The following is a 27,865-nucleotide window of genomic DNA, read 5'->3' on the forward strand; positions in this document are numbered from 1 at the left end:
TGTCTCACGAAAACACTTACACAGCATTACCTCAGGCGCCAGGTTGTCCTCGGCCTGCCCTTGGGGGACAACAGTCTCTGTGGCAATCGAGCAATTGCATAGAACAAAGGGAAGCCGTAGGTCAAATTGATTATCACAATAACAGAATAATTTGACAAACGCTATTCTGTTCTCTCACTCTTTAAAAAAAAAACAAATAAAAGCAGCAAATTTGATATTTGGTGGCACTGTTTGCATCAGTAGCGTAAACGTGCCTGTATGCAGTCCCGACAACGTCTGCACATACTCCTGAAAAGGTGGCAGATGGCCTCCTGGGGGATCTCTCCCCAGACGTGGATCAGTCAGTGAAGTCAGTCAGGCGGCTGCTGTCCATTGTGCGATGCAGGAGCAGTGGATGCATGCAGAGATGATAGTCCCAGAGGTGCTTGAGAGGATTCGGGTCTGGGCAACATGAGGCTTTGTGTAATGGCGTGGAGCCCCCAACTTCATCTTCAAAATCAGCTCCTCTCTTGGATCCCTTAAAATTTGCTAAGGTGCTAACGTCAACGCCTTCGTCATCACCTGTTTTGTTGTTGTTTTTATCACTCTTGTTTTAAATCTCTTTTTAAACATAATCATTCCAGAAGTTATCTTCTCACACGGACACACATCTCTCTTTTGTATTTGTAATTTCTTTTTGGCATTTTGTTAAAGCAAGCGTCGCTCGCAGCTGCGCATGCGACGTCACGACGAAACTAAATGTGGGCGGTTCGCCAAACTTGGGGTGGCTGGTTGATTGACAGCGCTCTCGTCCAATGACGGAATGTGGGGGGCGTGCACGTGCACACTGTAATCAAACCCTCTGATCAACTGTTGAGTGTGGGTCTGCTTGTTCACTGTTGTTACTGCACGCGTCGGTCGCTCACCTCGTCGCCTCAGTTTGGGGTCCCGAACAAAGCGACAAAAGAAGGGGAGCTACATGGGCGACAGGTTCGTGGTCGTCCCGGTTGACGGGGGGGAGATCGCCCAGCACCCGGGCTCGGTGAAAGCCCAAGCGGCGCGATTGACCGGCGGCGATGGTCAGGATGAGGAACCTGGGTTGGAAGAGGACGCGCTGTTCAAACCGCAAGACCCCAACGCCGCGGTGCCCATTCTGGAGTACAACAGGGAACCCAACAAATACGGTGAGTCAGCCGGGCCGTTGCTCCAGTGCAGTGCCCCACTTCTTATCTCTTGTTGGATTAGCCGTGTGCTTTTCACTCGTGCATGGTTTATCTTTTTGCACTGTGGGATGAAAATTGTCATGACGCGGCGCTGAAACAGAGTTCCGTTATTTTGGAGGTATGAGCCGCAAAACAAAAATCTGCACTATATTTCATGTATTTATGTTAAAGTGGTGACGTTAAGGCAACTTTATCCAACCAAACAATCAAACGAGTGAATAACAATTCTAAATTGTGGTTGCGTCCGTTTTAGCCACATCTAAACACGTAACTAACTGCACTTGTTTTTTTTCTTCCCAACACGAGATATAAAAATAAAAGAAAAAATGAGTACAACTTAAAATGCGCTTAACCCTTAAATACTGTTCACTTACCACTCACACTTAACACTCACGTGGACCCAGAGAATATCCTCCATAATAATCGTGTCTTCCAAATTAAAGTTGGGTTTTTTTTCCCCCAGTGAATGTATTGTAACTCCCTTTTATGTAAATAAAAGATGATAACATTCCTTCAAGAGCTGCAATCGGCCGCAACTCAGCCCAGTCACTCCACACACCGTCCCCACTTGAGCCAGCGTTCAAGCTTTAACTGTCACCATCAAAATTTACCATGTCCGCTGCAAAGCATGCTGGGATGTGTGCCGAGTCACAATCGGGCTACAGGAGTCATCTAAAATGCAGAACTGGATGGTGAAGGAAAACAAGCATTTTGTTTCTAGACTGTTGGTATTAGTCACCGTGGAGATGGATTTCTTTGCTGACTTCCTGGTCTAGAAACAAATGATTAGTTACAGTAGTTCCTTTTATGAGTATTGACATTACATTGACATCAGAGCTTCAGTTGTATATGTAAGTGAAGTCTGCTATCTAGAGTGCTAAGACAAGCCGTGCCAGTGTTTTGCGTCATTGGCTAAATGAAATTAAAAAATGTATAGAATTTCATACTAAATCAAATTACGTTCCTATGAGGAAGATGTCTGTGCTGGTTATGTATTTCACTCAGTCACTTCAAAAATAATCTCATTTTGAATGTATTTTAATCTGTTTACTGGTAGTATGCCCTGGATGCCTCTGCCCAAATCATATTTTTGATTGGTCAAATGAGTTTAGTTGGATGGTCTGTCAAGTCAATGCAATAATGTGACCGTAATGTAGTTGCCACAGGGCTTTTCTTAGGTTTTCGACGCTAATCAGACCTGGTGTAGAACCACACAGGCTTTACAATATCTTTGTAACTGGATCCAAAATGCCGGCTCAGTCAGTACGGTAAATGTATTATTTGAAGGCCAAATGCATTGTCTCATTTTTCAGACAGGAAAAGAAAATGGCCCCGCAAGTGTAATGCATTCACGCCGGCATCCACCGTCTTAGACAAACAAAGTTCTATCATAATAAGCACCAAAATATGTGTCCCTCTTCGGATTTGCTCTGCACCGTTTCATTTTCACGCCACCGAATCTTGCAGTCATGCGAGGTGCTGCGCCCCGCCGGGGGCTGCTCAGAGCCATCGAAACGAGAAGGGCTCAATAAACGCAGGTCATTCATTACAGGTGAAACATCCTTTTGACTCGTGATGAGGATTGCAAAAGAAAGTCTCTGGGGACATTGACAAACAAGTGTGGTTAATAGGATGCAGTGGTTTTGAGGAGATGGAAACGTTTAATGCAAGTGCACTATTGATGGAAGAATAGTGGCTACTCAAGTGATTATCCTTTTGAAGGTGTTTAGACCATCCAGAATTGATTTTTTTTTCCTGTTCCATAGTCCATCCATCCATCCATTTTCAACCCCTCTTATCCTGAAAAGGGGGGGGGGGGGCGTCGCAGTGTTCCTTTGTCTTTCTTGTCAATAAATGAGTTGACATTGTCACTTGTCTCAAATGAAATGTGTCAATCAGAAAATCATTTCACTGAGTTTTCAAGCCAGCTTGTTACAGAACAGGAAGTTTGAACTTTTGTACATTTCCTGTTACAGTTGAATAATTTGCTCGACCTGTGACCTTTGCTGTAGCCAGCTGTAAGACTCAGACTGACACATTTACAGTATATTCTGTGCAGATGTGAATAGTCATGACAAATGGACAGGCGTGATATAAATTTAGCAATTGGTAGAAGACTGCAGCCCACTTCTCATTCAAAGTCAGCTCCTGTCCGTTGACTCACTGCGTTATGACGAGCTAAATTCAGTTCATGAGCATTCTGGATTACGGACCATCACTGTCCGTCATTGCCCTTTTGTGCATGCCGGCCATCCCTATTGGAGTCGCTTGGGGAAGATTAATTCATCCAACAGGCATTAGTCACTTCATCGATAAGTGGTTGTGCGATATGATCACACTCATTATGTTGGAATATGCGAGTGATGTAACCGCATGCAATTTAAGATGCGCATTACGTTTGGATGCGTGCGTGTGTATTCCTATTTAAAAAAGGCACGCACCTTCGGTGTCATGTGCCGACCTCTGCTTTATTTGGAGCCTATCAGTCAGCACACCAACTGAGCTCCGGCATCCACTTTATCTGCTCTTGCTCTTGTGTGCCCTCCCTTTTCTGCACGTCGTGTATGGTCCAGTCGTTTTTGTTTTAATGCAAAGTTGGCAAGAAGGGTTCGCCCACCCATTGGTCAAAGACATTTTCAGAGAACAGTTAAAAATGTGGATATGATGCTTGATGCGGTCAATGTGGAAAAAGGATCATCGGCGCACAAAAAATCCCAGCGTTACTTTGTTCAGATGAATCGCGTAAAATTTGCCCAGCCGTAAGTCACATTTGCTTGGAAAAATTATTGGACAGGCAGTATAAAAATGGCAATTGGAGTGCAAAAATTTGTCATCAGCCAAAGTTGTAACCGATCCTCACACACAATACAACTACTGGATCTTATTATAGTGCCACCAACAGAGAAGGAGAGAGAGAGGCTATAAAGACAGGTACACATATACACATTCGCTTAATAATAGCAAACGTGATTATGGCTTTGAGGCTTTGTACAGCTTGTATAGTTTGCCGCATGGTGAAGAGAAATTATTAATAACTGCGATAGCAAGTAGCGGGCAGTAAGAGTTCCTAGGCGGTTTCGTCAGTGGGTATCAGATGTCAGAAATGTGTAGGGACGTGTATCATGTTCTGCGCGTGTCTGAATGAATCACCAAAGGTGAAACTCAGAAGTGGTCCAGAAAATGAATGCTTGTAGAGCATCTGTGGTCGGCTCTCATTTAAAAAGATGAGTTTTCAATGAGTTGTGAAATACTTTGTGGTGATATGTAATTTACCACAGCTAAATACCCCTCAGAAAACAGCTATCTGAACAGCTTGTATCGCAAGTGGATGAATGGCAGTGTCTGTTTGGCTTGTTATACGCTTGTATACCAGTTCTCTTTCCATGAGCAATCAGCTAGCCATGGAACTTTTTTTTTTTTTTTTTTTTTAAGGCGGCGAGGGGACAAAAAGGCTCAGTCACCTTTTCCCCTTCTGGGTTTTGGAAACTCTGACAGACTGAGAGAGAAGTGGCTGGTGGCATTCTGTGTAAGTCAGTCAGTGCTGGATTCAATTGTTTTTCTATCTTCAAGTGCATGTCGGGTTGACAGACGTGTGCTGTGGGCTCGCCAGTCCACAAATGATACAATTTCTATAGGACTGCTGTCCCGGTGACGCTGTATGTTGCCGTATTTCCATGAGTGTCCACAAGAGGGCGACAGAGTAACAGTCAGCTAAACTGTGTGGCGTGTGACAGTTTGCCAGGATAGGATCAGGGCACTCACTCAGTGTCAGGGCACTCACTCCAGTAACAGTGTCGTATTGACGCTGTGACTTTAATGACCTTAAAAACTTGGATTGTCGCAAAACTATTTTTGCATTGAGTCAAGTCAACAAAACTGGAACAGAAAGGCCTGAGCCCCACTGCTTTATAAGGCATTGGCACATTGATGGTCACGGTAAAGGGTTGCATTTCCAAAGAAGATGCAAGTCTCTGGAGAGAGACGAATGGCTGGTATTCCTGGAACACATCCATCCATCAACATCTATTTTGTTCATCCCGTATAGGGGGGAGCAGGGAGCTTGCAGTCGACTGTAGCTTCTGTTTCTAAATGTAATCTCCTCCGGAGTTTCCATTTTTCCAAAACACAATTTACATTTTAACTGTATTATGCTGCAACTAAAAATAAAGATGTCAGTCAAAGTATATCTACACGGAATGAATAGGGGAATGTCTGTCAAGGAATAATATTTCACAAATCTCCTTCACTGGGCCCTTTTGGCAAAGATTAATCGTGTAATCATGATAAAACCAAAGTACACGGTCACTACATGTGAAAGACTGGAGCGCTCTGTCATTACTCAACTGCAACCCCATCTCCACTCTACCAAACGGTACAAAACGTCTCACTTTTCACACTCTGCTTGAATTGGGGCCAAGTGCAGCGGTAATGGACAGGATACACCCCAAAAAAAAAAAAAATCTGCGTGGCACTCGCTACCCTCTTGGTAATGCACCGAAGAGGAACACTGATTAGGACGGAAGACCGAAGAGGAAGCAGTTTGTCATGAGTCGAAACAAACACGTTGGATGGTTTAAGCCCTTTGTGAGAGAGCAGAACAATGAGGGCATCATTGCAACTGGCCACAAACATGTCAACATGACGACTTTCCCATCCGGTATCAGTGATTTCATTACCGGTAGTTACTAGCGGGCCGTTGGCTGTGTCGCAGTTGTCATAGCTGACTTTTAGGCAACTGGTGCGGGATTGACTGCCTCATAATCACCCAGGGATTGAGGGTGTACTGTAGTCTGCATGTCGTCAGATGGGCTAGGCTTCCTCGTGCGTAAGCGGCACAGGAAATAGACGGACGCATTAAGTCAGGGGTCCCCAACCTTTTTTGCCCCACGGACCGGTTTATGTCAGACAATATTTTCAGGGACCGGCAATTAAGGTGTGGCGGAAATAATACAACAAAATAATATGGTATGAGCTGCATGAAAACTGTGGTGTTTTCGAAATATAATAATAAACACAAGGAGCGTCTAATCTGGCCGCAACACTCTGATCGCTATGGTCATGTTTAATGCCTTCAAAATACGATGCAATGCAAATTCAAAGTGCATGAAAATGACGACTCACCACAGCCCCGAGCTTGATTTTCTGCAACCAGACGGTCCCATCTCGGAGTAATAGGAGACAATGACACCTCAAGTGTGTGTTTTGCGTCAAGTCTACTTCGTAATTTTGTTTTAGTCGCCGTTGCTGCAGAAAAGCCCCGCCTCACACAGGTAGGATGTCGGAAATAGCAACAGTGCTACTGTGGCGATCTCAGAATATTCAGCCATAACTTTTATCCAGTTGTCTCGAACGTACTTTTAAGGCCGCTGTCATTTGATCTCCAGCAGTTTTTTTACTCATTTTGCGAGCTCTGGTGTTTTTTTTTTAAGCGGAATCGGTCACGTGACGGGGGAAAGCGTTGCTTGACGTGTGTCAAGCGTGACACACACGGATGGGTCCGCGGACCAGCGGTTGGGGACCCCTGCATTAAGTGGTCGCCAAATAATGTACAACTTCAACGTGTGCTAAACCCTTTTGCGGATTTGCCCCGCCCGCCGTTGAAATGCATGCGGAGTCAAATAACACATCATAGGAAGTGCGTGTCCTTGAGAAGGAAATCTCCCTCTGTGGCGTGCTCGGGACTTCCTGCTCTCTTTGAACAAAAGCTGACATTGCTGGCGAACTGCCTCAGGCGCAGAAAAGACATCACAGACGTGCTCCCATACACACAAGCACACATGCGTTTCATTTTTCTGTGAGTGTGTGTTTGTGTGTGTGTCTGTGTGTGTGTGGTGTTCAGTTACTGCCCCCTATAGGGGCGGGTCTTCCTTATTTGGATAACGGGGTTGTGGATTTCATAGCACAGAGTGGTCTTCCAGCGATAAGACACAAAACTTTTGAAGACTCTGGAAATACTAAAGCTGAGTGAATCGGAAAGAAAAAAAAAAACCTTTGAAAGGAAAAAAAAGGAGCAAAGGTAAAAGTGAGAACAGCTGGACGGCTGAAGGGAGCAGACCAGCCAAAACGGCGAGAGGCAGAGACGGAGATAAGGCGGTGGCAAACAAGGAGACATTGAGAGGGAAGCACATGGTGTAAAATGCCCACAAATTTCACCGTGGTCCCCGTGAAGGACAGCTCGGGAAAGGCGAGCGAGAGGATCGAAGAGGACGATGGCGATGAGAACGATGAGTCGAGGGAGAACGAGGACGCCGCAGGTGAGAGCGGATAGTTTTTGCATCTTTGGGATGGATGAGGAGTAGTCATTACGTCAAGGCAAATGTGTCATTTTGGTTTGCCGGTTGATGTCATAGCCATGGTTAAAGCCTTTTTTACACGCACTGTATTTATTCAGCCCCAAAAAAAGTTTATGAAGTGGTGTTGGGAAATACTCCTTGGGTCATAAGTGCGTTGATAAGTGTTTTGAAAAGACATTCTTTGGCATCATTTCCTCGTTTTGGTTCCCGCTAGCAAGTTCTTTGGCAGATTGTCTTTGGCCTCTATCTTTTCTTCGATAAGCCTTCATTTTCAGCTCTTTTTCTCTTCGCATGTCTCACCATACTACAGTTCCAAAATAAACTCCTCAATCCATCTCCCATGGGATCCCTTACTCATCTGAATCTCAGGGTATGCAAACAACTTATCAAAACCTTTGCACGACGCCTTGGTTCAGGCATGACACAATCACATTCCGGTGCCTTCGGGTTCAAGACAAAAGATACGCATGCACATTTGCAAACCGAGAACTCAAATTAGATACCGAGAAACGTCCGTGGCAATTCTTTCGCTTTAGAATCTGAACAGCCAACCAAAACTACTGCGTAACACTGAGATTGTAACACTGATTGTCGTCTGTGAAGTTGTATTCACTGTGACGCCGCAATAAGCCTTCCAGCTGGTCGGGATTTTTACAGACTCCAGGTTAGAGAGCAGTGTTTTATTGTGACCATACAGGGCAGGGCTGCTGTCTAATTGAGTTTTCCTTTCGCGCATAGCCAAGGCACAGGCAACAAAACCGAGAGAAAGCAAGCTATCCGAAAGATTATTGACTGAAACTCAAGCACCTCTGAATGTGGTCAGCTTCCACATGTATTTTGTGTCGCTGTTTGAAGAATACCGGATATGTTGGATAAGGCCCCTACACAAGTGGAATCATGCTCAAATATATTTATCAAAATAATAATGATATATCTATTTTTTCCCCCTCAGATGCTGTACTGTAAAAGTCTTGGTTCATATGCAGTTAAATCCGATTTGAGTAAGATCCAAGGGAGGGTCTGAAAGCATGTTGTTGCCTCATGAGTACGAGTGAAGAGCGGAATGGTTGTTAAATAGCAGTTTCTGCTATTGATTATTCTGCTGGCTGCCTTCCCGTTGGCTGCGTAGGGGGAGGTGAGACACATGCCCCTTTCTTACCCTCATAAAGCCTCGTTGGAAAAAAAAAATGCTGCTTCACAGATAAGATCACTTTGCGCAAACATGTGAGCCTTGGTTGTTTTTAACCCGTAAGCGTCTCCCATCTGTAAAGAGCGAACGGTGATTTCATTCGTGTCATGCAAACTGGACACACTGAACACAGTACCGCTGGCCAATTGGCCCATCTGCCCTCGACATCTATTTCCTGCTTATTCGCTCACCAAATCTGTTGGTGTTTAACAATATTTGTGCTTTTTCTCCCCCTCTTGCTTTCCTGTCCTTGGAGCCCACATCAGGTGATTGTTCAGCTGCTAGTGGAGTTTACTCTGATGCTCTTGGCAAAATCTCAGTCCTCATCATCTTTTTGGACGAGTCATTTCAAGGACAATTCTGTGCATACAGCTGTTTGAAATACTGGCTGGAATGACTTGTATTCTTCTTATGGCTTGCATCTATCTGAGCAGTCACAGATATGAACAATGCAAACTTTGGTCTCAGCGTGGAGAAGAAAAAAATCCATAAGTCAAAATGTTCAGCTCTTTCTGACTTCTACTTCCTGTTTCCATTTCACAGACCCCCCGCCCCTCCCCGTCCCTCCCCACCACCAGCTCCCTTCTGTCAATGTGGTCTGTGTGATAAGACTCACACACACTCCGCTTCGAATTCCTCCCTTTACCTCTGTATTTTAGGCTCAAAACTACAATTCAGATCAGTCTGTCAAGAACTGCTTTGCAAAAATAAAACATTCATTTGAATTCAGTTCAAATGTCACTGGAGTTTTATCTTCATTTGGACACCAGGATGTCCCAAATTCCTCTTTTTGGGCGTGTAGACTGTAATTTCTAATGCTTATCACAATTGTTTTAAAACTTTTTTTTTTTTTGTCTGTGTTTACATTTTCTGATACTAGTTCATAAATAGAATTCCTAGAAAATCACAATGTCCCATTCCTGGTAAATGGCTTATACATGGCTTGTATGCATTAATGCACAATCCCGCTACAGTCTCATCTTGTGGCAATGGACCAGTCCGGCAAGCATCAATTTTCTCGAGCCCTCTCCCCTGAGCCAGCCGTAGCCCCCCCGCGCAAAGCTGGGCCTGCAGGCGACGCGCTACGGCACGTCTGCACAATGACTGCCTGGCGGGGGATTTTTCGTTCTGCCGGCGTCAAGCGATTTAGTAGTTGAATTAGTTCAATGTGTTTACCGATTCAGAATCAGCCAAGTAAAATGGTATCAATGAAATCAACTGACTTGTGCTTAATATTAAACATAAAAATATTCCAGTGCAACCAGCTATAACAACAAACGAAATGCAATTGTACTTGCTGTGGATATTCTTTTCATTTTATAGGCAGGCCAATATCAGGGTAATGACTGTTTTAAAGAAAAAGACTCAAGGTGATAAAAATGCTTGTGTGTGGGCTTTATTGCGTAATCGTCTCGGATGAACACAATACAGACATTTTTAATCCAAGTAATTAGCTGATGTCGCATGAATGTAGTCACGTGAGTCTTGTAGTTAAAATTCACCGTCGTCCTATCTGACTGAGGTCTACTGAACCCAAAACCCTGAAGAGACACCAGTACACTGTTTCACGTGTTACATAACTGACTGTTGTTTGCTTTAGGGTTTAAGGGCCGAGGATATCATGAACAGTTCAAAATCACCGTCGTCCTATCTGAGGTCTACTGAACCCAAAACCCCGAAGAGACACCAGTACACTGTTTCATGTGTTACATAACTGTTATTTGCTTTAGGGTTTAAGGGCCGAGGATATCATGAAGTGGAACGTCCACAGGCATGCATTGCACTTAGCCACGCTGAAATTGATGCCATCTGACACCAAACTGAGTGGAGCTGGATACGATTAAATCCTTCTTACAGAGTGATTTGATTGACCAAAGCTCAAGCCTTGACACATCTAATGATTCTTCAGCAGATGTGCACGGGTCACACAGGCTGGTGAGTTTAGTGGACATTTTAGTTTGTGAATTCGGTTAAGGGCGAGTTCATCATCATTGAAACACAAACGTATGCGTTACTGGGTATGTCATCGCATGCTTTCCCGATGCTCAGTGATGAGTGCTAGCTGTGCTCTTTGTAGAAGGCTAGGGAGTCATGACTCAGTGTCTCACCTTGAAAACAAGCCAGTGTGCCCCAGCATGGTGCAACACACTCACCTGACTGATAGGTCGCCCGTGGCCAGAAGCCTCGAGCGCAAGCCCACACTCAGGGAGTCTGTGGCTCAAAGCCAGGCCTTGCTCTGTGCCGTAGCCCCGGTGTGGCTTCTGTGTTTTATAAAAAGTTCAGGATTAGCCTAATCTGGTTAAGTGATTTGAGTTCACTTCACATGCTCTTAGACAGAAAGATTAATGAGCAGCTCAAACAAAAGTCGGGTCATTGAGCAGACCGACGACTTCCTGTCAGCGTATGTGTTTTGAAGGAACTATTTAATTTAAAATTTTCGAACGCATGTTTTAATAGCTTCATAATAAAACTCACGAGAAACTCACTAATAATCAAGTCATTGAAGTCTTGACGCAATCGAGGCAAATGGAAGTGCAGTTGATTGATGAAGTTTCTTCACAGCTGATCCAGGAAACAATCATCCCTTCGGTTCAACGCATGTCTCCATCCGCCCCTTCGTGTCCTGACACTCTTGCTTTTCTCAAGCCTTCCGCTTTCCTGTCTTTGCTCCTCCCACTCCGTTTGTGCGTTCACACACACGCACTCGAGTGTTAATGTGAGTAGTTGAGCGTGATTGAGGGAACGCATGCGCGTGAGCGTGCGTGAGGGCGCTCGTGCACGCCGGTCTCGGTGGGAGGGTAACGGGTGCTTTGTGAGCCATGGCTGTCGCTGACATCGTCATCACGGGCCACTTTTCACACACACGCACATACCCAGTCACAGAAATAGCTGATCCTCACATTATCCACACAGCACAGGCAGCATTCCTGCCTTCTGCACTTCACAAAACAATATCGCCATACTTTGGACGCCTATTACTGGAGTTCCGTTGGGACCACTGTTTGAACCCCTCCTCTCGTGAACCTTTTTAAGCCCTGCTCCTCAAAATGGAGCACAGGGGAGGCTCTCGTCGGAGGGGTGAGTTGAATTCTTTTTTTCAAATATCCTGCATTTTTTCTTGACTGAACACGATTATATTTTAGCAACATAAGTAAGTGATATACTGATAAGTTGCGTGTCTCTTTTCTTCTTGGAATAATATGTCAAATCATTTCGGACTTGACTGTGTGCATTTGGTTTCATGATTCTTGTTAATAGCTTCTCGACTGTTGACGACTGCAACATTTGTCATTGACAAATAATCTACAATATATACTGCAGTACTACATATGGTTGATGCTATATTTTTTTACTTACATAGAACTTTAGGCTTGTTTTTTTTTTTTTTTTGTACTGATTGAACAAAAAATGCCGATCATGCTGACACAAAGGCCGAGTCTAAATCCTCCAATAAATTTAATTTTGTTGGGAGTGATTTTTGATTCTTGACATCTGGGAGTTGTCATCTCTCCAGCATGCTGACTGTATCGTCACTCGCTTATGTTTGTAGAGTGCGCCATGAGCTAACTCTGACAGCGTTAGGCAGCTTAGGCATCATCACAGTGCACAGCTTAGCCGATATAAATAGGATGCCCGGTCATTTATTACCACAGTGACCAGAGAAGCTGACCTAACCATTAGCGGATCTTCAATGTTCCCGCTACCTGATGTCAAACCTGTACCGATCAGAAAGCACTGAGCTAATGGATTCTGTTCCTAGCCCAATCTATTCGGTGCCTCTTTTAATCAGAGATGTCATCATTCATACAAAACTGAAGGAGAAAGTTCAAGCTATCGCATATAACAATCGGTCTTCCTGTATATTCATTTTTATGGCTCAGTTTTGACGAAACACATCTCTGTACGCCCGGACCACCTTGCTGTGGTCCACTGGGAATGCTTGTTGCACACTATTTTGAAGTCTCCACAATCACGAGCCGTGGCTGGTGCTCCCTCAGGAGTTGGACCTAGCTCATTTTTCCAATTGCCCTCTTCGTTTTTAGTCCTCAGGGATTTTGAGGGGAACGTGTTTTTTTTTCACTTTGGTTTTTCATTGCTGAGATGGTCTGGAAGCTAATTAACTCTAACCTACGGCGCTTTTGGAAATTCTCTGAGAACGGGTGTGTTCCGAGTGGTAGAGTGCACTCCGCTGTCATTAGTTTTGGAACGCAGCCAGCACCGGTGCACAGTGTCCCCAACCAGAGTGCCTATTGCCCAGCGCCATTTTTGGTGCACTCTGAATAGCTGAATGACAAATTTGAGCAGCACTCTTAAGTTTCTGAAGTGGGTTAGACAGATTTCGGATTGAGCTATTGCCCCTCCGAGCCCCAGTGTAGCACCACGCATGCTTTGGAGTACCATTTAGGGATGGGAAGAATCATGGATTTTTCGCTACTGTATATCATGATGGAGATGTAAGCTGAATCTATGAATACATTTTGATCGATTACCAAATAATGCAGTGCTGACAGAGTGAAAAAGGTGAAACACACCAGTCAGATGGAGCCCGGAACCCAGGGGTGTAAAACAATTTTTTGTCAAGGGCCACTTTGGAGTTACGTCTTCCCTCGAAGGGCCGTTATGGCATTGGAACCAAATAAATGTTTAATTGTCTCATTATTGTACACAAGAAATTGATGGATTACTAGTTTTGAAATCTGTCCATTTAACAATCGTAGTTTGTCAAAGGGAGTGTAAACAGGGTAATGAAATTATTGCAAAATCTCAACAGTCTTTATTACACATGACAATTTGACATTTCGGAACAGATTTTAGCAAGATTCACACAAGTTGACATGTGATTTGCTTTCGCGGGCCACATAAAACAACATGGAGGGCCGGATTTGGTCCCCGCACCTCGAGTTTGACACGTGAGCCTAAACACAAAATGGTTTTGCGTTTGTACAGGTGACGGCGTCCCAAAGGAAAACAGCCCCTTCATCAACAACACAGACAACGACAAGAGTAGCAGTTACGATGGCACCAACATGGCACTTTTTGAGGTAAGCGCCCATATTTGGGCCTCCTACATAAAACAATGTAAGTTTGCCTGGCAGAAGCAAGTTTTACGGCGACCTTACAGGGGAAACAGATTGTGTTTATGTGTTTTGGTGAGACAATCCACTTCAAAAAAAAAGTTTCAATTGTTCTAAGGTAGTTCTCGGTCACAAGATCAGTGTTTCATAGTCACACTTGGGTGGTCAGTCAACAATGTTCGCCGTCGCCACCTCTGGCCCCATTTTGGGCTGAACACAACGCATAAGAAACGAAAGTAACATCACATCTTGAGAAAATCTGCTTCTTCTCTCATCTGGAGCTTCTCTTTCTAGTCAGAACAAGGCAAAAAGTTTCCACTGATACAAAGAAGTCATATTCTTGGACTCTAATTAAATTTTCTCCTCGTTAAGCAATGTAAATATGAATGAGCTTATTTACCTTGAAATCTCGATCCAGCTGAGGCGCTGCCAAGTGCGTTGCTCTGCCTTCTGGCTAACCTTGCTGGTTGGTGATCGCTGGACTTTGTATTGATTTAATTAGAAGGCATAACCTTAACTTCATAAACCCTCCGTAAGCCTGATCAGGTCATGTTGCTGTTTGCCAAAAGGTTTGCGTTTTTGTTTTTGACATTTGTCAAGGATTGGGTTTTATCAGTTTCATTTTTTCTGAGCGACGTCCTGTCTCGGTCTGTTTTTTTTTTTTTTTTTTAAATACATTCACCTTGATTCTTAGCTTTCTTCCAATTGCAGGAGGAGATGGACAGCAACCCCATGGTGTCATCGCTTCTCGATAAACTGGCAAACTACACAAATCTCACGCAGGGAGCCCAGGAACACGAGGAGGCCGATGACGACGAGGGCTCCAAAAAGAAAGCCATCAAGGTGACTTCAAAATTGTTCCCTAAGCTCTCTGTGCAATGTTTGAATCTTCGGTGGGTAAGGCGAGTGATGATTATGTATTTTCTAGACTTGCGGAGCATAATGCAACCTATGACTCGTAATGTCTTATTGATCTGGGGGGAATGCACGTTCCCTCTTTGACCCGTGACCCCGTTGTTTCGCTCATGAGACAGCGGTCATCATCTATAAACAGTCTGGTCCTGAGTTTATTACTGAGTCAGCATAAGCCTGCGTGTGTACAATTATTATGATTATTTATTTTTTTTGTCAACACAAAATTTGTTGTAATGACCGGGTGTAATTTCGCAATCTCTTCCACGACCTGCTTTCAACGCTTGTATTTATCTGACGCTTACTTTCCCTCCGTCTAGAGTCCTCAAATGGGAACTTTTATGGGCGTCTATCTCCCCTGCCTCCAGAACATTCTGGGAGTCATCCTTTTTCTACGCCTTACCTGGATCGTCGGCACGGCCGGCATCTTAGAGTCTCTGGCGATAGTCGGCTTGTGCTGCTCTTGTGTGAGTATTCAACCAAAACGTGTTTCGCATTTGTGCAGCATTGGTGCATCAGAGCTGGAAGAGATGGCCCCAAATTCCCGCCCCAAATTTCTTATAGCTGCTATTCTTTAAGAGACCAAGATGGATCGGTGACGGCCCGTCATCGATCGAGAACTTTTCAACTCATGTCATCCGCACTCGCAAGACTCGTCATATGGCCCCACTCTTAACATTTGTTTTTTTTTAATCAAGAGATTTAGAGCAGTCACGAGCAGGATTATATAAATTTGTGTGTGTGTGTGTGTGTGTGTGTGTGCGTGTTTCCCTCTGTCTGTCTGCCTTAATGAAGGACGAAGCGTTCCACTCCCCACGCGCAACGCATAATCCCCAACCATCTGCAAAGTGTCAGAAATACTGCGATGTGCACTCTCACACACTTGCCGCAATTTCCCAATCCCGCGTCAGACAATGGATTACCTCCGATTAATCGGGGAAAGTACATGCAGAAACCTCGGGCGCAATCTCAGCAAAATGCTTTGCGTCGCCTTCTCGAAGACACGCTCCCTTACACTTCGTGACCATCGCATTCACACTTTGCCACGACCGGTTTACGAATGATATTCGAAATACAACCGATTGGAAATACAATCTTCTTATTTCGTCATTCCAAAAAAAATGTGTGCAATGTATTGATGATGTGAAAGAGTCGCTCACAGCAGATGTCGCGGACTCTGATGAGATTTAAATGTCGGACGTGACACTCAACTCCCACGGCAAGGCCGCATGCGCTTTGAAAGGTTCGTTGCCGTTACGTAATAGGTAGAAGAAAGAAGGCTGATCTTAGTCAAATAGATTAATGTTCATTTTGATTACTTGGACCACATACTCTGGATTGTTTACACGGTCCGTGTGCTCGTAGGTCATAGTTTGCGCAGTGTAGTCCAAATAAATAGCCTTCGGAGAGGGTGTAGGGGGGCAAGAGCAAAAAGTTGTGGAAGAATTTACTGTATTTAGCTTAGAGGAGAGTCATGGTTGCTTTGTTCAAGTGAAGTAAATATACCAAGCTCTGACTACTTTTCTTTGTGGTATCTTAAGTCAGGCGTTCCTGGTAGAGTGCAAGTCAAGTTGTATAGCTTGGGATTTAGGAGGAAGTGAACGGTAAAATTAACGGGTAATTGGCTTTACTCCAGCCTGTCTGCCGTTTTAAACCGGATGGTCTTCGAAGAGCCGGAGGTTTATCTTGGTCACGGATAGTCACGGGCGCTGCTCAGGTCCTCGCTGCTCTCCCTATCGCTCTTTCTCCTTTTTTTTTCTTTTCCATGACCTCACCTTCACGTGTCCGCCCCCCTCTTGATGTGTTATTGTTTAAGTTAATTTCAGCTCCATGTCACTGTTATCTCGTGCCCTGTCCTTCCTCTCATTGAGAGGCTCTCGGGTGATTTTCCGACGAGCGTTTTGCAGCTACACAATGACTGATTTCACGGGAAAAGCTTGTACGCATTACCAATCCAAGAGACTTAGCGCGTAAGCCTTTCAAGATGCTTTTTAACAGGCGAAATGATGGCTTAAGCCACCCAAAGACTCCAACTCTGTGTATTATGTCATTATGTCAGCATGGAAAAAAAAAAAAAAAAAAGTAGTGACACTCTCAAGGTGACAGCCAAATGTTGTTTTTGATGGAAAGTCCACAATTCGTCCATAAGGACAAAAGACCAAATGTGAGCTTTTGTTCCCGTGTTCTCCTTCCAGACCATGCTGACAGCCATCTCCATGAGTGCAATTGCGACAAACGGCGTCGTGCCAGGTGTGATACCGACTCATTCGTTCATGATCACTCGCTGGAAACGTTTTCCCAACTTAAATTTTTTTCCCCCCCCACAGCGGGAGGTTCCTACTATATGATTTCCAGATCACTTGGCCCCGAGTTTGGTGGAGCTGTCGGTCTCTGTTTCTACCTGGGTACGACTTTTGCGGGCTCCATGTACATCCTGGGTACTATTGAGATTCTATTGGTGAGGAAACACGCCACGCGGCCGGGGTCGTTTTTGACCGCGGTGTTGCGTAACAAATATTCCTCCACTTCCCCTTCAGACCTACATTGTGCCGAAGGCGGCCATCTTTGTGGCGGAAAAGAAGGAGGACCAAGGCGACGCCCTCCTGAACAACATGCGCGTCTACGGCACGTGCTGCCTGACGCTGATGTCCGTGGTTGTCTTTGTGGGAGTCAAATATGTCAACAAACTTGCCTTGGTCTTCCTGGCCTGTGTCATTCTCTCCATCCTCGCCATCTACGCCGGCGTCATCAAGACCATCTTTGAGCCGCCCGACTTCCCGTGCGTCAAGCGTACATCTTCTTTCGCAGATTCAAGTGGTTGAGTTAGCATGCAAGTAGCGTGACGGACTCTTGCTCTCTCTTCTTTCTTGACATAGCGTCTGCATGTTGGGAAACCGCACATTGCAGAACCACAACTTCGACAAGTGTCTTAAGATGGACATGGTGGATAATGTGACTGCCACCACGCAGCTGTGGAAGCTGTTCTGCAACGGCCCTGATTTCAACGCCACCTGCGACGAGTATTTCCTCAACAACAACGTGACCCAGATTCAAGGCATCCCGGGACTTACCAGTGGGGTTATTTCAGGTGTGAACGCAACCTGCGCTTGCTTGATTTGAGTGGTGTGTGAAAATGTTGGTCGTTTGTATTTGGAGGGTGTTTTCGTGAATCCTAGTTGGCCATACAGCCCTCATTTCTGTTTCACTGCATGTGCTCTGTTTTTTTTAACCCTTATTTTCATTGTTATTTCAAATAAACACTTAGCTTCTCACTTGCAGATTCGTTTATCTGGATGTTTTGAATGTATGGTCATTACATTTCCAAAATGAAGGTTTCAAAAAGGCCTTTCTTTCTGAATTTCTCTTTCGCTGACCATTTCAGAAAATATGTGGTCGGAATATGGGCCGCTGGGCATGTTGGTTGAAAACAAGAAGTTGTCATCGGTTGGAGGAAGCGATCCCACGCAGGACATCGACCTGCCCTATGTCGTCAATGACATTGCTTCCTTCTTCACGCTGCTTGTCGGGATCTACTTCCCCTCTGTCACTGGTGAGAGCGCTACCAACCAAACACCCACAGGTTGTTCAGCGGTGGGCCTCATGTTTTTACAAAGGCGTTTTTGTTTTTGTGACCTCTCAGGTATCATGGCCGGTTCTAATCGATCGGGTGATTTGCGAGATGCCCAAAGGTCCATCCCAGTTGGAACCATCCTGGCTATCTTTACCACCTCCATCATATGTATCCTTTTAATATTCTTACTCTGAGACTAGAGTTCGTCAGACCGATAATCAGTTCTGCCGGTTGAACACATAATTCTTACTTCATTGTTCCGTTGACTCCATCGACCACGCTTGCGTAACGTAATGCAATGCACTGTACTTTTTGAAACATCCGTGAAAATAGCGAGATTGTTAATTTTGTGAAGTGACTTGTATAGTTGGAGTCAGTGAGCGCTTAAGAACGCTGTCACACATCACACTGTGAAAGCGTAACTCGGTGGAAGCATGAAGTGCAACCTGTGTAAATAGCAGCGGACCCTGGAACAGTTTTGTGGTGGCACAAATCAAGCCCGAATGAGAAAAAAAAAAAATCAAATCCGACGACAACATTATGGAGAGCGTATTCTCCTGAACAGTTTGCCTCAGATTTCACCTGTGTGGTGCTCTTTGGTGCCTGCATTGAGGGCGTTTTACTTCGAGACAAGTAAGACTTTGAAAACACACACACACACACACACACACACACACACACACACACACACACTTTGCCACATCCTGCGCGCGTTTCAAAATCGGCTGATTCGAGTCATTTATTTGACCAAACCGGTTCACATTTCTTCATTCCGTTCGTTCAGCACACGATGCTTTATTGTTCATGAGAATTCAATCCCAGCGCTTATGAGTCTTTTGGGCTTTTCAGAAGACTTACGACAGTGCTTCAAATTCATCATTTTGTATCGATGAAAAGAGAAAGACTGATATAACAAAGATGGAGTGAAGAGAGAGTGCATTCTTTCCCTGAGAGTTCAAATTGTCTCCTGGTATTTGGAGCGCTGCCAACATGCCATTCCAACACATTATGCAGCGACGCATTCCTTGTTTTGTTTTTGTTTTGGTAGGTTTGGCGACTCCGTCAAAGGCAACCTTGTGATTGGCACGCTGTCGTGGCCTTCACCTTGGGTCATTGTCATTGGCTCCTTCTTCTCTTGCTGTGGCGCGGGGCTCCAGAGTTTGACCGGTGCCCCACGCCTGCTGCAAGCCATCGCACGAGACGGCATCGTACCTTTCTTACAGGTAAGACACCGACCCGTGGGCAGTCGGTGCAAGCAATCTCTTCGCCTTCCACACTTTCGCCATGCACCATTTTAGGTATTTGGTCACGGAAAGGCCAACGGAGAGCCGACCTGGGCTCTCCTACTGACCGCCGGCATCTGCGAGATTGGAATACTCATCGCTTCTTTGGATGCCGTGGCGCCGATCCTCTCCATGTGGGTGTCTCGCTGCCTCCTTTTCAATTCCCCGCTTCTTGAGCCTCGACGCGGGAGGTCACGAGATGGCAATCCAGATGAATGAATCTTGGGATCTGTTCTCCTCATGCAGGTTTTTCCTCATGTGCTACCTGTTTGTCAACCTGGCGTGCGCCGTTCAGACTTTACTTCGAACCCCAAACTGGAGGCCGCGCTTCAAATATTACCACTGGTCAGTGATTTATTATGATGCCAACTGCTGTATGTTCCTGATGATCCGTTTCGCTTTTCATTCACACCCGGACACAAACTCAACCCCATTAAGATTAATTCCACAGCAAAGCCTGTGGAAAATTCCCCCTCGTGTCCTGAGAATGTCATCACTTTGCTCCGGGTTTAAGCCGTCAGCTGTCCATTCCGAAATGGGTTTATTTGTTCCTCCACCAATGAGGCAAAAGCATGGCACCGTTCTATAAATAGATGGCTTTTGAAATTAGTGGATGAGAGTTGTTAATTGTTTTTTTTTTTTTTGTTTTTTTCCAACAGGGCTCTCTCTTTTCTGGGAATGAGCTTGTGCCTGGCTCTCATGTTCATTTCGTCCTGGTATTATGCCATCGTTGCCATGGTCATCGCCGGCTGCATCTACAAATACATTGAATACAGAGGGTGAGAATGACTGGTGATGTCATCCAATTTTAATGTGCACCGAAATACTTTTCAAGTGAGAAGACGCCTGGCGCCATTTACACAGAGTATTGTATTGTATTCCATTATTTCTGCGCAGGGCAGAAAAGGAGTGGGGCGACGGCATCCGCGGCCTTTCGCTCAACGCCGCCCGTTTCGCCCTCATTCGTTTAGAGGAGGCTCCCCCGCACACCAAGAACTGGAGGTACAGCATAGCCTGAGTCAGCATCGATGTAACGTTGTGGCATCTGTGAAACCGTGTGACTGATGGGCCAAACTTAAGAAATATGCAAGTCAGCAAAAAGTGATTCCTTTCCTCTTTCCATCAATCCAGGCCTCAGTGTTTGGTGCTGTTGAATCTGGACTCAGACCAAGCGGTGAAGCATCCGCGCCTGCTGTCGTTCACCTCTCAGCTGAAGGCCGGAAAAGGCCTAACCATCGTGGGAAATGTATTGGAGGGGACTTTTCTCACAAAGGAAGCCGAAGCAAAAAAGGCCGAGCAGGTATGACAGGAGACCACCACGAAAGAGGAGAATTCATGACACTGTGGACGAATATTTCATGTGTTTTTCACTGAAATTCCCTCCAGAACATCAAGTCTTCCATGACGGCAGAGCGGACCAAGGGTTTCTGCCATGTTGTCGTTTCCTCCAACCTCCGAGACGGGGTCTCCCATCTAATCCAGTCGGCCGGGTTGGGCGGCATGAAGCATAACACGGTCCTAATGGCCTGGCCGGGAACCTGGAAGCAGTCCAATGACCCGCAGTCGTGGAGGAATTTCATAGGTACAGAGCAGACGCCGAGGATGATGGCAAAGCTCCAATGCAAATCAATTATTTGGAGTACGGCTCACATCCCGGCTTGGGCTCCGGCTCACGTGCCAGTCTGAATGAAATATGCAGAGCCAAATGGGATGACGCCCGCCGAATAATGGGATGTTGCTTCTCCATCACGGTTGGGAAGGCTCTCGTCATTGCTCTCACCCCGTCCTTGTCTTCCCAGAGACGGTGCGGGAGACCACGTCCGCGCACCAGGCCTTGCTTGTCGCGAAGAACGTGGACAGCTTCCCCACCAATCAAGACCGCCTCGGCGAGGGAACCATCGACGTGTGGTGGGTGGTTCACGACGGAGGCCTGTTGATGCTGCTGCCTTTCCTGCTGCGACAGCACAAAGTAGGTTATGGACGCGTGACACTTCCTCTTTCGCTTTGTAGGCTTGGAAAGTAGACGGAGATACAATATACAATCAATAAAGGTCATCTTTTACAAATATTTCAACAACTGTCCTTCAGGTGTGGAGAAAGTGCAAGATGCGCATTTTCACCGTGGCCCAGATGGATGACAACAGCATCCAGATGAAAAAAGATCTCCAAACGTTCCTTTATCACCTGCGGCTCAACGCAGAGGTGGAAGTGGTGGAAATGGTAAGACCCGCGTGTGTCATGTTTCCGTGAATTGTGACGCAACACGACGGTTCTGCAAAAGGCGGTCGAAGAGAACCCGTGGCGAGGTTGCGCTCGTTGAAATCGGCCATTGAACCGAACCTTCTTCTGCGTGCAGCATGATAATGACATCTCGGCCTTCACCTATGAGAAGACTCTCGTGATGGAGCAGAGGTCTCAGATGCTGAAACAGATGCAGCTATCCAAGACTGAGAGGGAGCGAGAGGTACCACCATCCCTCATTTTTTTTTTTTTTAACTCCATTGACAGTTTACTAACTGACCGAATTGGGCTCTTTGATTATATGTTTTTTTTTTGCTCCCCATTGATAAATGGCACACATCCAGCATCATCACATCACATTACATCAGCTCAGATGAGCTCGACAATCAGTTAAAAATCAAACTAAGGTCTCAACTTTACCATCCGTCATCACAGTCCGTGGCCCTTTTTGACAGTTGGTCCCATTTGCTTTTTATCTGCAATCACCTTTCGGGGGGCTATGGCGCACTACTACTCAGATTCAGAGTATCACTGACGAATCACGTAACTCAATCCGGAGGAAGAACCAAGGTGCTGCCGAGGGCGCAAGCCTCAGCCGGCAGTCCTCTCCGACGGAGGACACGCAGGAGGATGAGGTAGTCCTTTTGCTTTGTCCACCCCACTGTCCCCTTAGTGGCCCGGTTTCACAAAGTGTCATCTACGGGCTACCGTGCAGCCTGTGTGTCGACGATACCACAAGAGTACTTTCCGTCAAAACGTGCGTTCTAAATAATAATGGCGCAGTTCAACACAAGAGCTCTGTGGTGCTTTGTGAATACCAACCTGTCACGCTCCCAAGAATGCCGCCCGAGACCATCTGATATCCAACCTACATTCAAATCTAACCCCAAATACCCCTTGACGAAAGACTGGACAGTATTGTTCCCAAAACTGACCTCACTCCTTTTTCCTCCGAAATGGAGCTTACACCATCTCAGGTTAATTTGTGCTCCTTTATTTCTCTCAATTAACGATCTGGTTGGTCTAACCTCCACTTGAGCTAACAATACTGTCCATTTTGGTCATACACAGTCACTGCGCCGTTTTACCCCGCCCCCTCCTGCACTTATGACCTAACCACGGTCATTATGATGCGATATAGGTGTCGGTGCAATGTTGTCGTGAACGTCAATAAATTTTTGGGAGGACTATAAAGAAATCATTTGGATCAATAGCGGGGGAATGTGGTCCATTATCTTGCCTTGTTTCTTTTATATTGTATGGTGGTCTGTGTCATGTGTCGTGCGTTTCCATATCCTCCTCCTCTGTTTTGTATCCCTTCAGTACATTTTATGTTTGCTCCTTCTCTGAATTTCGGGCAATCATCCCATCTTCCCGGCGTTCTTTCATGAAATTTTCATGACTCTTGCACATTGATTTTTCTTTCTCTCTTTGTGCTACGCATCGCACGTATCCTCGATTCTCGTTTCTTTACTGCCGGACTTCCTGTCTGCCAACCCTCGGCGTTGTGTCTTGAAGCCACGTCTGTTTCCGCCAGGCCCAACTGATCCATGACCGAAACACGGCCTCCCGCGCCTCCATGAACGACAAGTCCGAAGCCGTCCCCGATCGGGTTCACATGACCTGGACCAAGGACAAGCTTTTCACAGAGCGGAACCGCAACCGCGAGTGCAACTCCAACGTGGCCATGCGAGACCTCTTCAACATGAAGCCGTAAGTTGCCTTTAGCTGGTGATCCCTCAAATACAGCAGACGTTTCATGGGAAGGTTTTTAGCCATTTTCATTTATTTCCGACAAAGAGAACACCGTCTTGTGTGATGTCATACATAGAGGTGTTGTATCCCTTTTCCCCTCAAGATTTTGGCTGAATTCCGAATTTGACACTCTCAGGGGCGTTCAACTTTTGAGATGCTTCTGTACTAGACACCAAAAAAGGAACAAACCAACAAAAAAAATCATGTGAAATAGTCAAGATTGCACGGCATGAGCATTCAAGCTGCACGGGTGAGCGTGCACGCATGTGTGTGCCTTAACGGCCGTTTCAGTCTGAGTGCACGGCTAGCCCCCTCAGCCCACTCATGTGGACTAACTCCTTGTCTATCATCATTAAGTCCTCACACGACTGTCTCCCTAAAAGAGCGACACCTTTTTCTTTTCCACGGCTCGCTGGACATCAGACGGGCCAGCCAAGTGCGACTTTTGAGGCTTGCGTGGCCAGTAGCGGGGCTGATTTTAGATGCATCTAAAGGCTGTCTTTGTTTTGTCCCATTTTTCTCCTTCTAGAGAGTGGGGGAGCTTGTAAGTTGCATTCTGTTGGCCCCGAGACCGCATGCGTGTGTGCCACTTTAATCAGTGTCCTTCCGTGCATGTGCATGTGTGTGTTGGTGTCGTGCGCACGTGCATGAGTATACCTCGATTAACTTGCAGCTAATATGACCGTGAGCAAAATTGTGCTTTCCATCTGCCATTTAGTGGAGTAAATGTAAAATTGGGAGTCGGGATGGGCATTGAAATGAACTCTCAGGGTGAAAAAACAAAAGTCAAATGCGAGTCTTTATCTGGAAAGCTGAATTTTGTGAACAAGCGTCATCATTTTCATGCAGTTTGGTTTCGAGGTGTGTGTTGGCATCATTTAGCGTCAAGACAAGCGTTGACATCGACACTCAGACTTGTGTTTGTGTGCTTGTGCGTGTGAAGCCAAGCTTCACTGATACAGTTGAGGCCAAAGGTTTTTGGCAACCACCGTGATGACTAATTTTGCTGATTTGACAAAGAATAATTCGATGTACATACCAGTAATCAATTTATTTTAATTTTATTTTAAATTGTAATTAAATGTGACAAAAGTCAGCATTTGCAATGCTGACCCCTTTTTCAGACCTTTTAGTTTTTAAGGAACTCCTCAATTTCTAAATGCTCATGACCAACACTATGAAAGCCACATAATGAGTGAAACATGAAATTAGAGTCAAAGCTAAATCCGATGGCCACAACTGTACTTGGTGATTCGCTTTTATGTCTTACACTGTCAACCTTTTGTGCGTCGTCTTTGATTCGTATTTTATGAACATTTGACCGGTGACTGTGTAAAAGCGCTGTACTGACTTCGTCTTGTTAACCCAGAAACCAGACCAACGTCCGCCGCATGCACACGGCCATCAAACTGAACGAGGTGGTGGTCAACAAGTCCCAGGGAGCCCACCTGGTTCTGCTCAACATGCCGGGACCACCCAAGAACCGGGGAGGAGACGAGAACTGTATCCTTTTATGTGTACCTTTTCGTCTTCCGAAAAATTATTATTTTTTAAGTCACGTCAAATTGTAGCAGGGCCTAGCTTATGCTAGGCGGGCCTCGATTGCTGACTAAAAAACTCACCTACTTGCTGTTTTATGCTTCGGCCACAAACCTCTTTGGGTCGATGTCAATTACTCGCTGACAGAACTGGCCTCCCCAAAGAGGTTTGGCATCGCCTATGGATACCACCAGATTGCGCCAAAGCAACATTTTAGTCTTGCGAGCCGTTTTTGATGACCATATGCTGCTCAAATATTAGAAATTGAAACATTCCGTAGAAATGTTGTGTCACCATGATTGTTTGATTTATCGTGTTATCTAAAACGTTATATGCTGCTTCACTTCCTTCCTCTCAGATATGGAATTCCTCGAGGTTTTGCTGGAGGGTCTGAACCGAGTCCTGCTTGTCCGAGGCGGTGGGCGGGAAGTTATTACAATCTACTCTTAGAGGGGAGGGGTGGGGCAAAAACAAAAAAAACAATAAGAACCTCCCACCCCATTCTGTATATTATGGGCCGTCGCCTTGGATATCAGTCACCAGGCATTTATTTTGAAAGGGAGGACACTTAATTGGGTTCCTATTAAGATGGGATGGCGGAATCACTAGTGATTGATGGTTAGTCAGCGGGTGCTTGGGAAAGGAGGAGAGATGTTGCGGGCTCGCTCGCGAGCGAGGCGGGTGCACGCGAGGCCACGCTACAAAAAAAACAGCAACAAAAAATAGCGCATAGAGACACTTTATATTTTTCATTCAACTCGTGACGAGGTTATTTTGTTTGTTCACCTTCTTTCCCCTCGTTGTTGTCATGTTGTCAACACTCGGCGTTGACTGTGATGTTGCACCTCGTAGTCTCTTTTACTCTTTGGTGGCCCAAGAGAGTTTTGTGTGCTCGGTGAAGTGAAACACGTCGTAGGGAGTTGTTGTGCTGCAGCTGTGTGATTGGAGAAGCCCACCCTTTGCTGGCTTTTCTCAGCTTGTTTATCACACACGCAAACATCCTCAGCTATGAATGGCCAAAAATGTATTTACGTTTGTCATCTCCTCCTTTCTTGGATGACATCATCATTGGCCTTCGCTGCATTGAAAGAGTCAACAAAAGCACAACTCGCATCTTACACTGACAGACTTTTGCACTAACCAGAATCTTACAAGTTTGCGTTGTGGCTAGGGCACGTCAAAACCACACTATTTACCGTTTTACAGACACACACACACACACACACACACACACACACACACACACACACACAGCTTTGTGCACCTGACTGAATTCGCTGAATTGCTTAAATCCATAGAATAAGAAGAGAAAGTGCCAAAATAATTTAAAAGGAAACTGTGGAAGTCTTAATGTTACGCCCACCCCCAAATTATGATTATCAACTCATAAAAATCAACAATTTCTTTCATAGATGTGACTCAGAAATTGCGACCGTTTAAAGTTTCAAAACTCAAATTTCCCCATGGCATTTGTCCGCTCCGCAGTTTCTTTCAATTTGCAGTATTTTTTAAGTGATAAAAGTTGGATTTTCCTGCACGTCTTTGCTTGAAAATGTCCAACTTGTGAGTCCAGTGGTCATGTTCGTATATTTTTGTGTTTTGTTGTGTTTTGTTCAATTGTCGTATGGTTGAGCAGCTGTAGTTTTTCCTTACGTGAACTGAACTTCTGTTACTTTGCGTGTCTGTTGATTTTTATCAAAAGTGGCAGTTTGAACAAGTATGCGTAAATGAAGACAGCTCCATTTTACAGTACAGCTTTTATTTTTTTTCAACCCACCTGAAATGCAACCTTCCGAATACAGCAACAAACTTTTGAAGCAAGCAAGGTACATGGGAAAAAGCTGCATGACACTGTTACAGTCTTTCTTTGTCATTTTTAGCCTCACAAAGAAGTTACGCTATAAACATTGTCTCGTTTTGAGAAATTAAAACCAAAATCATGTTATTCAAGTTTATTTTTAATTCTGTTGCTGTGCTCAGTGGCACTAAAATGTAATCTTAATACCTTGAACAAAAGATGGTGCAAAAGAGTTGACCGGGGTGCTGGAGGTGTTGTTTCGCAACTCAGTGAACTGGGAGGTGACTGGAGAATGTTATCTACCTCAAAGGTGTCACGGAGGCTTGAAGACACACACACAAAAAAAATATGGACACACATTGCAGTTTCACTAAGGAGGGAAAAAAGAGGGGGGGAAAAGCCTCGGCTCTATGAGGCAAGCGGCATAGTTGTGTGTGTTTGTGTGCGTGTATGGGTGTTTGCGTGTACGCGTGTGTGCGTCTACCTGTGTGCATATGCGTGTCTGTGTGTTCTGAGAAGTGAAGAAGCTGCTTTATTTTCGTCCTGCCCGACGCCTGGTGGCCGTCACTGGACGGAACAGGAAGTCACTTTGTGGGAGCACGCGTAGAGACGGTAGCCCTGTAAATTATATTTGTGCCTCTCTGAGTAACTATTAAAAAGTGCTGAAATAAAAGCGAAGTCGTCTGTGGTCTTATTGTGCTCGCTCTGCTGCAAAGTTACTATTAAATAACTAAAAATGAAATTGCTGCGATTGGCTGGCACCGGTTCAGGGTGTACCCTGCCTCCTGCCCGAAGACAACCAAATAAAAACTCACAACAGCTAAAATGAAAGACTAGTGATAACCATGCTGAGCTTTGAAAAATGTGCAATTGTGAATCAGATTAAAGATAAATGCAATGCAACAAACTGGCCAATCAATACTTCCTTACTGTATTCAGTTCAAGTGACTTAATTTGTCCAGCAGAGGGCAGCATTGTTTTCGAATAAAATGTCAGGAATCATGGCA

General features: G+C 45.2%; 1 protein-coding gene and 1 long non-coding RNA gene across 8 annotated transcripts in view; one reads left to right on the top strand and one right to left on the bottom strand.

Annotated features, from left to right (window-relative positions):
• LOC109518118 (uncharacterized) overlaps positions 1 to 11,330 on the bottom strand; it is a 12,790-nt gene extending 1,460 nt beyond the window's left edge. Inside the window, exons 1-2 of the long non-coding RNA XR_002168668.1 lie at positions 11,171 to 11,330; positions 10,838 to 10,945 (exon numbers count right to left, since the gene is read on the bottom strand). This is a non-coding gene — a long non-coding RNA (uncharacterized LOC109518118). The remainder of the gene's footprint in view (positions 1 to 10,837; positions 10,946 to 11,170) is intronic.
• On the top strand, positions 819 to 27,524 carry slc12a7b (solute carrier family 12 member 7b). 7 transcript variants are annotated; one of them, XM_019873778.1, is made up of 26 exons: positions 823 to 1,163; positions 13,632 to 13,726; positions 14,471 to 14,602; positions 14,992 to 15,138; positions 16,867 to 16,921; positions 16,999 to 17,129; positions 17,209 to 17,450; positions 17,548 to 17,759; positions 18,054 to 18,221; positions 18,312 to 18,410; positions 18,818 to 18,875; positions 19,291 to 19,465; positions 19,541 to 19,659; positions 19,772 to 19,870; positions 20,185 to 20,304; positions 20,423 to 20,527; positions 20,657 to 20,825; positions 20,912 to 21,107; positions 21,325 to 21,494; positions 21,614 to 21,745; positions 21,882 to 21,989; positions 22,285 to 22,401; positions 23,304 to 23,479; positions 24,051 to 24,065; positions 24,891 to 25,024; positions 25,419 to 27,524. In XM_019873778.1, the coding sequence occupies exons 1-26, from the start codon at positions 959 to 961 to the stop codon at positions 25,508 to 25,510; spliced, it is 3,471 nt and encodes a 1,156-aa protein (XP_019729337.1). In that variant the 5' UTR covers positions 823 to 958; the 3' UTR covers positions 25,511 to 27,524. The 7 variants fall into 7 exon arrangements, with proteins under 7 accessions (XP_019729338.1, XP_019729337.1, XP_019729341.1 ...); XM_019873780.1 differs by lacking the exon at positions 823 to 1,163 and adding an exon at positions 7,043 to 7,456; XM_019873783.1 differs by lacking the exon at positions 823 to 1,163 and adding an exon at positions 11,548 to 11,762.
• Positions 27,525 to 27,865: the final 341 nt, after the last annotated feature.

The sequence above is a fragment of the Hippocampus comes genome, unplaced genomic scaffold (assembly GCF_001891065.2).
Source record: "Hippocampus comes isolate QL1 unplaced genomic scaffold, H_comes_QL1_v1.1 scaffold126, whole genome shotgun sequence".
Classification (NCBI taxonomy): domain Eukaryota; kingdom Metazoa; phylum Chordata; class Actinopteri; order Syngnathiformes; family Syngnathidae; genus Hippocampus; species Hippocampus comes.